At 50.6% G+C, this 11,827-nt stretch overlaps 1 protein-coding gene across 1 annotated transcript; it reads right to left on the reverse strand.

The window, feature by feature from the left end:
- Window positions 1-3,345: 3,345 nt before the first annotated feature.
- Window positions 3,346-9,264, reverse strand: LOC120388731 (zinc finger protein 581-like). The gene is made up of 2 exons (XM_039510764.1): window positions 9,155-9,264; window positions 3,346-4,806 (listed from the first exon to the last, which is right to left on the reverse strand). Exon 2 carries the CDS (start codon window positions 4,762-4,764, stop codon window positions 3,802-3,804), a length of 963 nt encoding a protein of 320 aa, XP_039366698.1. The 5' UTR covers window positions 4,765-4,806; window positions 9,155-9,264; the 3' UTR covers window positions 3,346-3,801.
- Between the last annotated feature and the right edge of the window lie 2,563 nt (window positions 9,265-11,827).

Here is an 11,827-nt window from a genome sequence, read left to right on the forward strand (position 1 = left end):
GACAGGTCCATCAGTGACTATTAGCCAAGCTGGTTAGGGACCCAACCCCATGCTCTGGGTGTCCCTAAACCTCTGGCTGCCAGATGCTGGGACTGAACAACAGGGGATGGATCACTTGTCAATTGCCCTGTTCCGTTCGTTCCCTCTGAAGCCCCTGGCCCCAGCCACTGTCAGATGACAGGCTATTGGGCTACATGGACCATTGGTGTGACCCAGTGTGGCTGTTCTTATGTTCTTATCTATCCATCTATGCATCCCCATACATCCCCCCATCTAATCTAACTATCTATCCCCATCCACCTCATCTATCTATCTATCTATCTATCTATCTATCTATCTATCTATCTATCTATTAAAATAGCCCACAAAAATTATTTTAAGCTTTTCTTATGTCAAAAAGACTCTCCTCCCAGATTTAACAGAAAAGCATGGAGTGCAGATTCCATTACCAGAGCTTGCAGAAAATTAAACGTTTAAAAAAAATTGGTAAAAAATGTAGAAGATGGTTTTGTTGCTTTAGTTTTCGAACTAGACCTATTCACACACACACACTGATTTTCCATTTTCCACTGATTTTCTTTTAAAAAGTTAACATAGGTTTGAATTTTTTTAAAATGAGATCTGCCAATAGAAAATGATTTTTTTAAAAATGATGGACAAATTCAAATGCCGTCCAAGGAGTTAAGTGCCATGTGCTCAAACCGAGCGATCCAAAGAGGCAGTGATGAGAAAGAACATAAAAAACAGTAAAAACTTGGAAGAGATTTGTTTTTAAATCAAAACTCTTGTGATTGCCAAAAATGTAAATTTAGCAAATTGGAAAATTAGCTATTTAAAAATTTTGGACTGATTTTTTGGGCGAAATGGGCCACCATGTGACAAAACTGACCAATCCAACATGGCAATGAGGAAACAACAGAAACCAGTAAACAAAAAAATTTGAATTGATTTTTTTTAAAATAAAAAATGTTGGAGGTGCAAAAAATTGTAATTTTTCAAAATGGGGTTTTCTAATAGCAAATGGTTTTATTATAAATGTGGAACATATGCCACAGAGACATTAAACTGACCAACTTCAAACTGCCAAGAGAAGAAACTATAACAACCATGAACTCATTTTTTTTGTTTGTTTCTTTACCAAAAATTGTAATTTTGAAAAATAAAATTTTATGTTTATTTTATTTTTTTACGAAAATGATCTTTACATTTTGGACCAACGCCTCCCTGGGACCACACTGGCCGATCTGAACTGGCAATGAAAATGAATAAATAAATAAATAAATAACTCCACCCTGGAGAGATTTTTTTTGTTGTCAACAATTTTTCCTTTTGCAAAAATTGTAATTTTTACACGGAAAAGAATTGAGCTGAACATTTTGGAGACTCGACAGAGCAACATAAAGTGGCATCGAGTGGCAACAATAATAATTATTGTATAGCACCAGTAGATTGCAAAGCGCTTCACAAAAGAGAGACTTTGGCACAGGGAGAAACTGAGGCACAACAGAACTCAGGTTTGCTGCAGCCCTGTGCAGTGCTCTACCCACTAGGCCAGATTGCTCTGAAGGGAGTCCACTGTAAGACATGAAGCTGAAGGGGTCAGCATGGGGGTTGTGGGTTGGATCTTAGATCTTTATTTTTCTTTTCTTTTCTGATTAATAATTCTAATATTTCTGGGTTCTGACCTACCAGCTTCTACTACTAGCTTGTCTTTAAAAAAGGAAACAAAATCTAAATTTTAAAATTAAAAATATTCAATTTAAATTATATTTTAATATTATTTCATTCACTTTAAATGATTAATATTTTAAATCATATTATTTTATTTTACTTTAAAAATGTTAAAATTTAAGTTTTTCAATTTTTTATTTTCACTTTTATGTTACATTTAAAATTGTTACAATTTTAAATTTTATTTTATTTTTAATTTTAATTTAAAAATTACAATTTTACATCTTATTTGATTTCCATTTTTCATTTTCATTTTCTTTTTAAATCGTTAAAAATGTAAATCTTATTTCAATTTTTAATTTAGATCATTTACTTTAAATTTTATTAAAATTTTAAATCTGATTTTATTTTAACAATGGTTTTATTTTATTCTATTTTAATTTACTTTACAGTTATTAAAAGTTTAAACTTTCAATCATATTTCATTGTAATGTTTTGCTGTGTCTAGTTTAATTTAGTTTAAATATATTAACATTTAAAATCTTACTTTAATTTTTAGTTTAATTTTATGTCCTGTACTTATAAAATATTTGATTTTTGATGTAACCATTGTTTTAAAAGGGATTTTCTTTTGTTAGAACCTCAATTCTATCTTAAAGAAGTATTTTTTGGTCTGGGAATCTCCTTAATTAATTAATTAATTAAATGGTTTATGCCCATAAATCCAACTTCACACAGTTTTTTGTCTGGGAATTCCCTTGCTTCTTGGGTCTCTCCCTGGAATGTACCATGTGTAATGAGCTGGGGGGGGGTGTCAGCCTTGCCGTGACGTGAGTCCTTGCCATGGGATCTACCATGTGCGGTGAGTTGGGTATGATCTCAGCTCCACCCTGGGGCATGTGTCTCTTCCAGTCATTCCTGGGGGCTGCCAGGGTCCCCCGATTGCACAATGGGGCTAACTGGGGGCTGGTTTCAGGGTCAGCTTTGTGTTCTCCGGAGCTTGATCCCTCGGTGCATTTCCAGAAGCGGAGCCACTGCTGGACGAGTCACCCCTCCCATCCCCAACCACACAGCGCCCCTCCCCCTACCACATATCCACCGCCCCCAAAATGAACCATCATTCTCCTGCTTTTTCTTATTACCCCTCCGTGCCCCTCTGATCAGATCCATGGGCCCATCTACCCTGGTATCCTGTCCCCTGGATCAGACCCACAGGCCATCTACCCTGGTATCCTGCCCCCTCTCTGCACCCTGGATCAGACCCACGGGCCCATCTACCATGGTATCCTGTCCCCCGGATCAGACCCACAGGCCCACCTACCTTGGTATCCTGCCCCCTCTCTGCACCCTGGATCAGACCCACGGGCCCATCTACCCCAGTATCCTCTCCCCCGGATCAGACCCACAGGCCCACCTACCCTGGTATCCTGCCCCCTCTCTGCACCCCGGATCAGACTCACAGGCCCATCTACCCTGGTATCCTGTCCCCCAGATCAGACTCACAGGCCCATCTGCCCTGGTATCCTGCCCCCTCTCTGCAGCCCGGATCAGACCCATGGGCCCATCTACTCTGGTATCCTGCCCCCCCCAAATGGGCACCCCCTGCTCCCTCTGCCCCCCAAAGGAGTTCACAGACAGCCATACAGAGCTAACATCTTTATTGAGTCCGCTGGGTGAGTGCCTGGGACAGCCCCTTAGTATGACAGTGTGGGGCCCCCCAGATACAGGCATTCCCTTCATATGCCCCCCCAGACACAGCTGTTCCCTCCTCCCCCTATCCCTGGAGGGATAGTGCCTGGTGGGGGGGTAGCTCCTTCCCCCACCCACTGAATCCCCAGGGGTCATGGCATCATGCAGGGTGGTCAGTAGGGGGGCAGCGGCCCTGATCCCCAGCCCCACTCCATCCCCCCGGGACCCGGCACAATCCAGGTGTCCCTGCCCCCATCTCCCTGGGATCCCAGTGCAGCTGGGGGGGGCTGACCCCCAGCCTTGCTCCCTCCCCAGTGACCCCATCTCCCAGGGACCCCCAACTTAATTCCATCCCTGATGGCTCCCATCCCCTGGGAGCCCAGTGCAGCTGAGGGGGCCTGACCCTCAACCTCGCTCCATCCCCCCGGGCCGCCGGTGCTCTCAGGGGCTCCCCACCTCCTGGCTGCCCTCCCCTGCCCACCCGGGCCGGCCCTCGCCCCCGTCGGCCCAGGCGCCCGGCCCGGCGCCCTGGTAGCAGGCCTCGCGGGCGTGTTTGCGCTTGGCGTGGCGCCGGAGCGTGTTGCGCTCGGTGAAGCGCAGACGGCAGAGCGGGCACTGGTAGGGCTTCTCGCCCGTGTGCACCCGCTGGTGCCGCAGCAGCTCGCCCGACTCCCGGAAGCCCTTCTGGCAGACGGCGCAGCGGAAGGGGCGCTCGCCGGTGTGGATGTGCCGGTGCCGCTGGAGGTGGGAGGCCCGCTTGAAGGCCTTGCCGCAGGCCCGGCACAGGTGGGGCTTGTGCTCCGAGTGGCTGATGCGGTGCCGCTCCAGGTCCGAGAGGTACAGGAAGGCCCGGCGGCACACGGGGCAGCAGTGCGCCCGCCGGGGGGCCGGGGCCGGCCCCGCCTCCAAGTCCCGCCGGGACACCGTGTAGGGCACGCCCTGGGCGTCGATCAGCAGCAGGTTGTCCTCCGGTTGGCCCTCAGGGGGCGACGGTGGGATGCCCGCTCCCGGTGCCTCCGGGGGGAGGAGCCAGCCGGGGCCGGCCAGCCGGCTGCGGTAGGGGCCCCGCGGCTTCGGGGGCGGGGCTCGCAGGGGGTCCCCACCCCGGGGCCACCCCGTCAAGGCCGAGTGCAGCTTGGGACCCCACGTCGCCCTCGGGACTGGCTTGGGAGGCTCCGGCTGGGCCCGCGACACCCCCGGGCCCTCCGGCCGCCTGCCCCGGGCTGCAGCCTCGCCCCACTTGGCCGTGGGCTGGGCGTAGCGGGCGCTCGCTGGCCAGATCCCCGTCACCTCCAGGTCCTGCCAGGCGTGGCTGCCCGGGTGGCCCTCGCCTCCCTCTGCCGTCTTCGAGGGCGGGCTGCCCCCCTGCACGCCGTCCCACTCCCTCCGCTGGGCTGGCTCCATCCGGCGGCTGTGTCGGCACTCCGTTCGCCTACCCGGCCATCGCTGCGGGGCAAGGGGACAGGGTGAGAGCCGGAGACGCCCCAGCGGGTCCCATCTACCCTGGAGCCAGGGCGGCATCGTCCCGTCATCAACTCCCCGTCCCCGATAGACACCGTCAGTGATGGAGAATCCACCAGTGGTTAATTGCTCCCACCGTTAACAAGGGACGCCTCGTTTCGGGTTGGAATTTGGCTAGCGTTAGCCTCCAGCTGTTGGATGGTGTCAGACCTTCCTCTGCTGGATTGAAGAGCTGGTTAGTGAATATTTGTTCCCCCGGGAGGTACTGATAGCCAGGGATGAAGTCACCCCAAACCTTCTCTCTGTGAAGCTAATCAGATCCAGCTCCTGGAGTCTCTCCCTCTCAGGCGGGTTTTCTCACCCTTTAGCCGTTCTCCTGGCTTTTCTCTGACCCCTCTCTGATTGATCACCATCCTTCCTGACTGGGGGCACCAGAACTGGACACGGGATCCCAGCAGCGGTCGCCCGCAGGGCCAGATCCCGGGCTAAAATAACCTCTCTGCGCCTACTCGAGATTCCCGTTTCCCATGATCGTATTAGGTCTATCGGCCACAGTACGGCACCGGGAGCTCCTGTTCTGCTCATTATCCACTGTGCCCGCCCCCAATCATTGTCAGTCGCTGCTCCCCAGGCAAGGGTCCCCCAGCCACCCGCCTGCCCTCAGTCATTGTCAGAGTCACTGCTCCCCAGGGGAGGGTCCCGCTGCCCACCCACCCCCAATCATTGTCAGAGTCGCTGCTCCCCAGGAGAGGATCCCCCTGCCCGCCTGTCCGCCCCCAATCATTGTCAGAGTCGCTGCTCCCCAGGCGAGGATCCCCGAGCCCGCACACATGCCCAACATCTCTGTTCCTAGCTGGATACTTTGGCATTTTGCCATATTAAACCTAGGGCTGTCAAACGATTAAAAAAATTAATTGTGGTTTTAATCGCACCTTTAAACAATAATAGAATACCAATGGCAATGTATTATAAATATTTGTCCGTGTTTTTCTACTTTTTCAAATATGTTGATTTCAATTACAACACAGACTACAAAGTGTACAGTGCTCATTTTATATGATTATATTTGATTACAAATATTTGCACTTTAAAAGAGATAAAAATAATATTTTTCAATTCAGCTCACACAATTACTATCGTGCAATCTCTTTATCGGGAAAGTGCAACTTACAAATGTAGATTTTTTTTTGTTACATAACTACACTCATAACCAAAACAACGTAAAATTATTGAGCCTACAAGTCCACTCAGTCCTATTACATGTTCAGTCAATCGCTCAGACAAACAAGTTTCTTTACATTTGCAGGAGATAATGCTGCCTGCTTCTTGTTTACATCGCACCAGAAAGTGAGAACAGGCGTTCGCATGGCACTGTTGTAGCCAGTGTTGCAAGATATTTACGTGCCAGATGCGCTAAAGATTCATATGTCCCTTCATGCTTCAACCACCATTCCAGAGGACATGCGTCCATGCTGATGACGGGTTCTACTCGAGAACGATCCAAAGCAGAGCGGCCCGATGCATGTTCATTTTCACCATCTGAATTAGATGCCACCAGCAGAAGGTTGATTTTCTTTTTTGGTGGTTCGGGTTCTGTAGTTTCCACATCGGAGTGTTGCTCTTTTAAGACTTCTGAAAGCATGCTCCACACCCCGGCCTGATCAGATTTTGGACGGCACTTCAGATTCTTAAACCTTGGGTTGAGTGCTGTAGCTAGTTTTAGAAATCTCACATCGGTACCTTCTTTGCATTTTGTCAAATCTGCAATGAAAGTGTCCTTAAAACGGACAGCATGTGCTGGGTCGTCATCCGAGACTGCTATAACATAAAATATAAGGCAGAATGCAGGTAAAACGGAGCAAGGGAAATACAATTCTCTCCCAAGGACGTCAGCCACAAATTTAATTAATACATTATTTTTTAACAAGCATCATCAGCATGGAAGCATGTCCTCTGGAATGGTGGCTGAAGCATGAACGGGCATACGAACGTTTACCATATCTGGCACATAAATATCTTGTACCACCAGCTACAAAAGTGCCATGCGAATGCCTGTTCTGACTTTCAGGTGACATTGTAAATAAGAAGCCGGCAGCATTATCTCCCGTAAATGTAAACAAACTTGTTTGTCTGAGCGATTGGCTGAACAAGAAGTAGGACTGAGTGGACTTGTAGGCTCTAAAGTTTTACATTGTTTTGGTTTTGAGTGCAGTTACGTAACCAAAAAATCTACATTTGTAAATTGCACTTTCCGGTGAGAAGATTGCACTAGAGGACTGTATGAGGCAAACCGAAAAATACTATTTATTTTATCATTTTTACAGTGCAAATATTTGTAATCAAAAATAAAAATAGGAAGCGAGCACTGTGCACTTGGTATTGGTGTTGAAATCAATATGTTTGAAAATGTAGAAAAACATCCAAAAATATTTATAATAAATTTCAATCGATATTTAACAGTGCAATTAAAACTGTCATTAATCACGATTGATTTTTTTGAGTTAATCGCGTGAGTTAACTGCGATGAATTGCCAGCCCTCATTAAAACACATTGTTTGCTTGCGCCCAGTTTTCCAAGAGACCCAGATTGCTCTGAGTCAGTGACCCGGCCTCTGCGTTATTTCCCGTGTCCCCAGTCTTTGTGTCATCCGAGCGGCGATTTTATGTTTTCTGCCAGGCCATTGGTAAAAACATTAAATCATGTAGGGACAAGAACCGTACGGACCCCACTAGAAATCACTTAGGGACCCCACTAGAAACACGTGATGATTCCCTGCTAAAAGTTACACTTTGAGCCCTCTCAGTTAGCCAGTTTTGAAGGCCATTTATTCTGGGCCATGTTCATTTGGTATCGGTCTAGTTTCTTAATCAAAATGTTGTGTGGTACCAAGTCAAATAACTTGCAGAAGTCTAAGGCTATTAAATTGGCATTATCATCTTTAGCAACCACTAGATGCCACTCCCCTTGCAAAGCTGGAGATAGAACCCAGGAGTCCTGACTCCCACTCCCAGCAGCTTCCTGCTCCTGTCCCCGAATCCACCTTCCTTCTCATCCCTCCTTTCCCCCTCTGGCCCCCCACCAATTCCCCCTTCTCCCCTCTCCATAACAGTGCCCCCCACACCTGCCCTCCCCAGCTCTCTCCATTCCCTGGACTGCTCCCTCTGGGCACCTGTCCCCAAGGCACAGATACGCCCCCTGTCTCTAGCCACTGTCCACTGCCTGAGCCTAGGAAGGTGATCAGGAATGTGCAGCGCCTTGCACCTCCTGACATGCTGTGCTGCCCTGCCAGGGGCCGCACCTCTCCCGTGGCACCAGGGCTGGATGCAGGCAGCTTCTGAGACAGCTCTATCAGGCAGAGGGAGAGCAGCGGGTGTAGGGCATCAGAGCCAGGGCCTTGCCCGCCTGCCAGATGGGGCGGAGATGGAATGGGCATGGGTGTGTCTGTCTGTGTCACCTGTGTGTCCTCTGTCTGTGCGTCCCTGTGTCTGTCTGTCTGTGCATCCCTGTGTCTATGTGTCCCTGTGTCTGTCTGTGTCACCTGTCTGTCTGCCTGTCTGTGCGTCCCTGTGTCTGTCTGCCTGTCTGTGCGTCCCTGTGTCTGTCTGTGTGTGCGTCCCTGTGTCTGTCTGCCTGCCTATGTCTGTCTGTGCATCTGTGTCTGACTCTCTGTGTGTCCCTGTGTCTGTCTGTGCATCCCTGTGTCCATCTGTGCATCCCTGTGTCTGTCTGTTTGTGCGTCCCTGTGTCTCTAGGTGCATCCTTGTGTCTATTTTTTTTCTGTGTGTCCTGTGTCCGTCTGTACGTCCCTGTGTCTGTCTGTGCATCCTGGTATCCGTCTGTACGTGCCTGTATCTGTCAGTGGATCCCTGTGTCTGTCTGTCTGTGCATCCTGTGTCTGTCTGTGCATCTTGGTGTCTGTCCGTCTGTCTGTGTGTCCTGTGTCTGTCTGTGCATCTCGGTGTCTGTCTGTCTGTACATCCCTGTGTGTGTCTGTGCATCCCAGTGTGTGTCCTGTGTGTGTCTGTGTGTCCTGTCTCTGTCACTGCATCCCGGTGTCTGTCTTGTGTCTGTTTGTCTGTGTGTCCCTATGTCCATCTGCATGTGTGTCTCTGTGTCCCGGTGTCTCTCCTCCCCCGCCGCCCCCCTGGCCTCACGCACAGCCCAGACCCCCTCCCCAGCCTGCCCCGGCCCCCTCCCCTGACATTCGCCTCCCCGCGGGCAGGCCGCTGCGGTGGCGGCCGGCGGGGTCGGGGCGGCCGCAGCCCGCCAGCCCGTGCGGCTCCCCGGGCCGGAGGCGGCTGCTGCCCGGGGCGCGGGCGGGCGAGTCGGTACCTGCTTCTCGTTCTCATCCCCGCAGCTGGGCGCACGGGGCGGGCGCGCCGCGCTCTGCGCCCGGCAGGAGACCGCGCTGCCAGGCCCGCTCCCAGCAGCCGGAGCCGGGCCGGGGCACCGGGACCCAGCAGAGCCCCCGGCCGAGAGCAGGAGCCCAGCCCCGGCTCCGGAGTCTGCTGGGTCCCAGTGCCCGGCCGGACCAGGCACCAAGGGTCCCCCCTTGGCACAGAGTCACCGAGACCGGGGCCCCATTTAGCCGGGCGCTGCCCAGACACAGAGTCACCGAGATCGGGGCCCCGTCGGGCCGGGCGCTGCCCAGACCCAGAGTCACCGAGATCAGGGCCCCGTCGGGCCGGGCGCTGCCCAGACCCAGAGTCACCGAGATCGGGGCCCCATCGGGCCGGGCGCTGCCCAGACACAGAGTCACCGAGATCGGGGCCCCGTCGGGCCGGGCGCTGCCCAGACACAGAGTCACCGAGATCGGGGCCCCGTCGGGCCGGGCGCTGCCCAGACACAGAGTCGCCGAGATCAGGGCCCCATCGGGCCGGGCGCTGCCCAGACCCAGAGTCACCGAGATCGGGGCCCCGTCGGGCCGGGCGCTGCCCAGACACAGAGTCACCGAGATCGGGGCCCCATTGTGCCAGGCACCGCCCAGACACAAATTCACCATTTCTTCTCTCACTCCAGCCTTCAGGGCCTTTCAAATCTCCCTGTATAATCTTGCGATGTTCCCCAGCAGATTCCATTAGCGCACCCCTAGGAGCCTTTTGGGCCAAAGTCAGGAATGAAGATCTTGAGTAAGATTGGTCCCAAGACCGATCTTTGAGGGACTCCAACCTCCTGTCCGACAATTCACTTTCCAGCATGGCCCGCTGCAGTCACCCCGCCTGCCAGTTCCTCACCCACCTCCCACTTCCCCATCGTCTCTCTTTTAACTACGATTTCCCCATGCGGCATCGTGTCACCTGCTGCCCTGAAGTCCAAAGATGGCCAATCTGCTGCACTTCTCTTAGCTAAAGCATCAGTTACTGTCTCCAAGCAGGACGCCTGGCAAGCCTGTCACGATCCCCCTTGGGTTTACATCCCCTCTTCCGTTTACCTCCGGGAATTTGATCTCACTTGCCTTCACATTTCGTTCGAAAGCCTCGGCTCCAACTGAGATCAGACTAGCAGGCCTGCAACTGACCGGGTCACTTTTTCCAGCTTTCTGAAACATAACTACGCCGCTTCTCCAGTCACACGGCGCTGGCCCCAAACAGAGCGACTGGTCACCAACCCTCGCACGCGCTGGTTCTTTCCGTATCGTGGGGCGGAAAGTGCAGGCTTCACCCCAGCGTTCTCGCTGGCATGTTGCCCAGTAAGAGGATGGATTCATTATAAAAAGAACTGACCCAGAAACAATTTCTCAGTTGAGACAGATTGCTTAAAAAAACCCACTCCAAAGGCACAGATGCTGTCTGCCTTCATGCAGATGCCCAGCTTTAAGCTGGTAACCACAGTCACCAAAGTCAATCGGGCTATTCAGGCTTAAAGATCAGCACAAATCTATTGTTGTTATTTATTAGGTGTATTACGGTTGCGCGCAGGAGTCCCAGTTATGGCCCAGGGCCCCATGCTAGGTGCTGTACATTGTTTATTAGGTGTATTACGGTAGCACTAAGACAATGGCCCACAAGCCATACACACGGATCACAGAGCCCCTGCCCCAAAGAGTGGACAATCAGGGCCTAAGAATGGACTCGCACTGCAGATATTAATTGAATGGCAATCTGCTGTTTATTAATTAGTCTAAAAATAACACATGAATTTTGGTCAATTATATAGTGTTAATAACCCTGAAATAATGCTGAGTTCCTGTTGGCTGCAATATTAAGAAATGTGTTGGTGGTTTGGGTGATTGGTTAAAATAAACCCCAAAGCAAGGATTATTATGCTGATTAATGATTCCTTATGGATGAGTGATTAATATCTAGTGGATAATAAATACTTTTATTGATATATCTTGATTTCAAAAAGGCGTTTGATACGGTACCGCATGAAGAATTACTGGTTAAATTGGAAAAGATGGGGATCGAAATGAAAATCCAGAGGTGGATAAGGAACTGGTTAAAGGGGAGACTGCAGCGGGTCGTATTGAAAGGTGATCTGTCGGGTTGGAGGGAGGTTACCAGTGGAGTTCCTCAAGGTTCGGTTTTGGGTCCGATCTTATTCAATCTATTTATCACTGACCTTGGAACCAAAAGTAGGAGTGGGCTGATAAAGTTTGCGGATGACACGAAGTTGGGAGGTATTGCCAATTCGGAAGAGGATCGGGATATCCTCCAGGGAGATTTGGATGACCTTGTAAACTGGAGTATTAGTAATAGGATGAAATTCAATAGTGAGAAGTGTAAGGTTATGCATTTAGGGATGACTAACAGGAATTTTAGTTATAAGCTGGGGATGCACCAGTTGGAAGTAACGGAAGAGGAGAAGGACCTCGGAGTCCTGGTTGATCGCAGGATGACTGTGAGTCGGCAATGTGATGTGGCCGTTAAAAAAGCTAATGCGGTCGTGGGATGCATTAGGCGAGGTATTTCCAGTAGAGATAAGGAGGTGCTAGTCCCGTTATACAAGGCGTTGGTGAGACCTCATTTGGAGTACTGTGTGCAGTTTTGGTCTCCCATGTTTAAG

Source organism: Mauremys reevesii, linkage group 22 (genome assembly GCF_016161935.1).
Source record: "Mauremys reevesii isolate NIE-2019 linkage group 22, ASM1616193v1, whole genome shotgun sequence".
In the NCBI taxonomy this organism is placed as follows: Eukaryota; Metazoa; Chordata; order Testudines; family Geoemydidae; genus Mauremys; species Mauremys reevesii.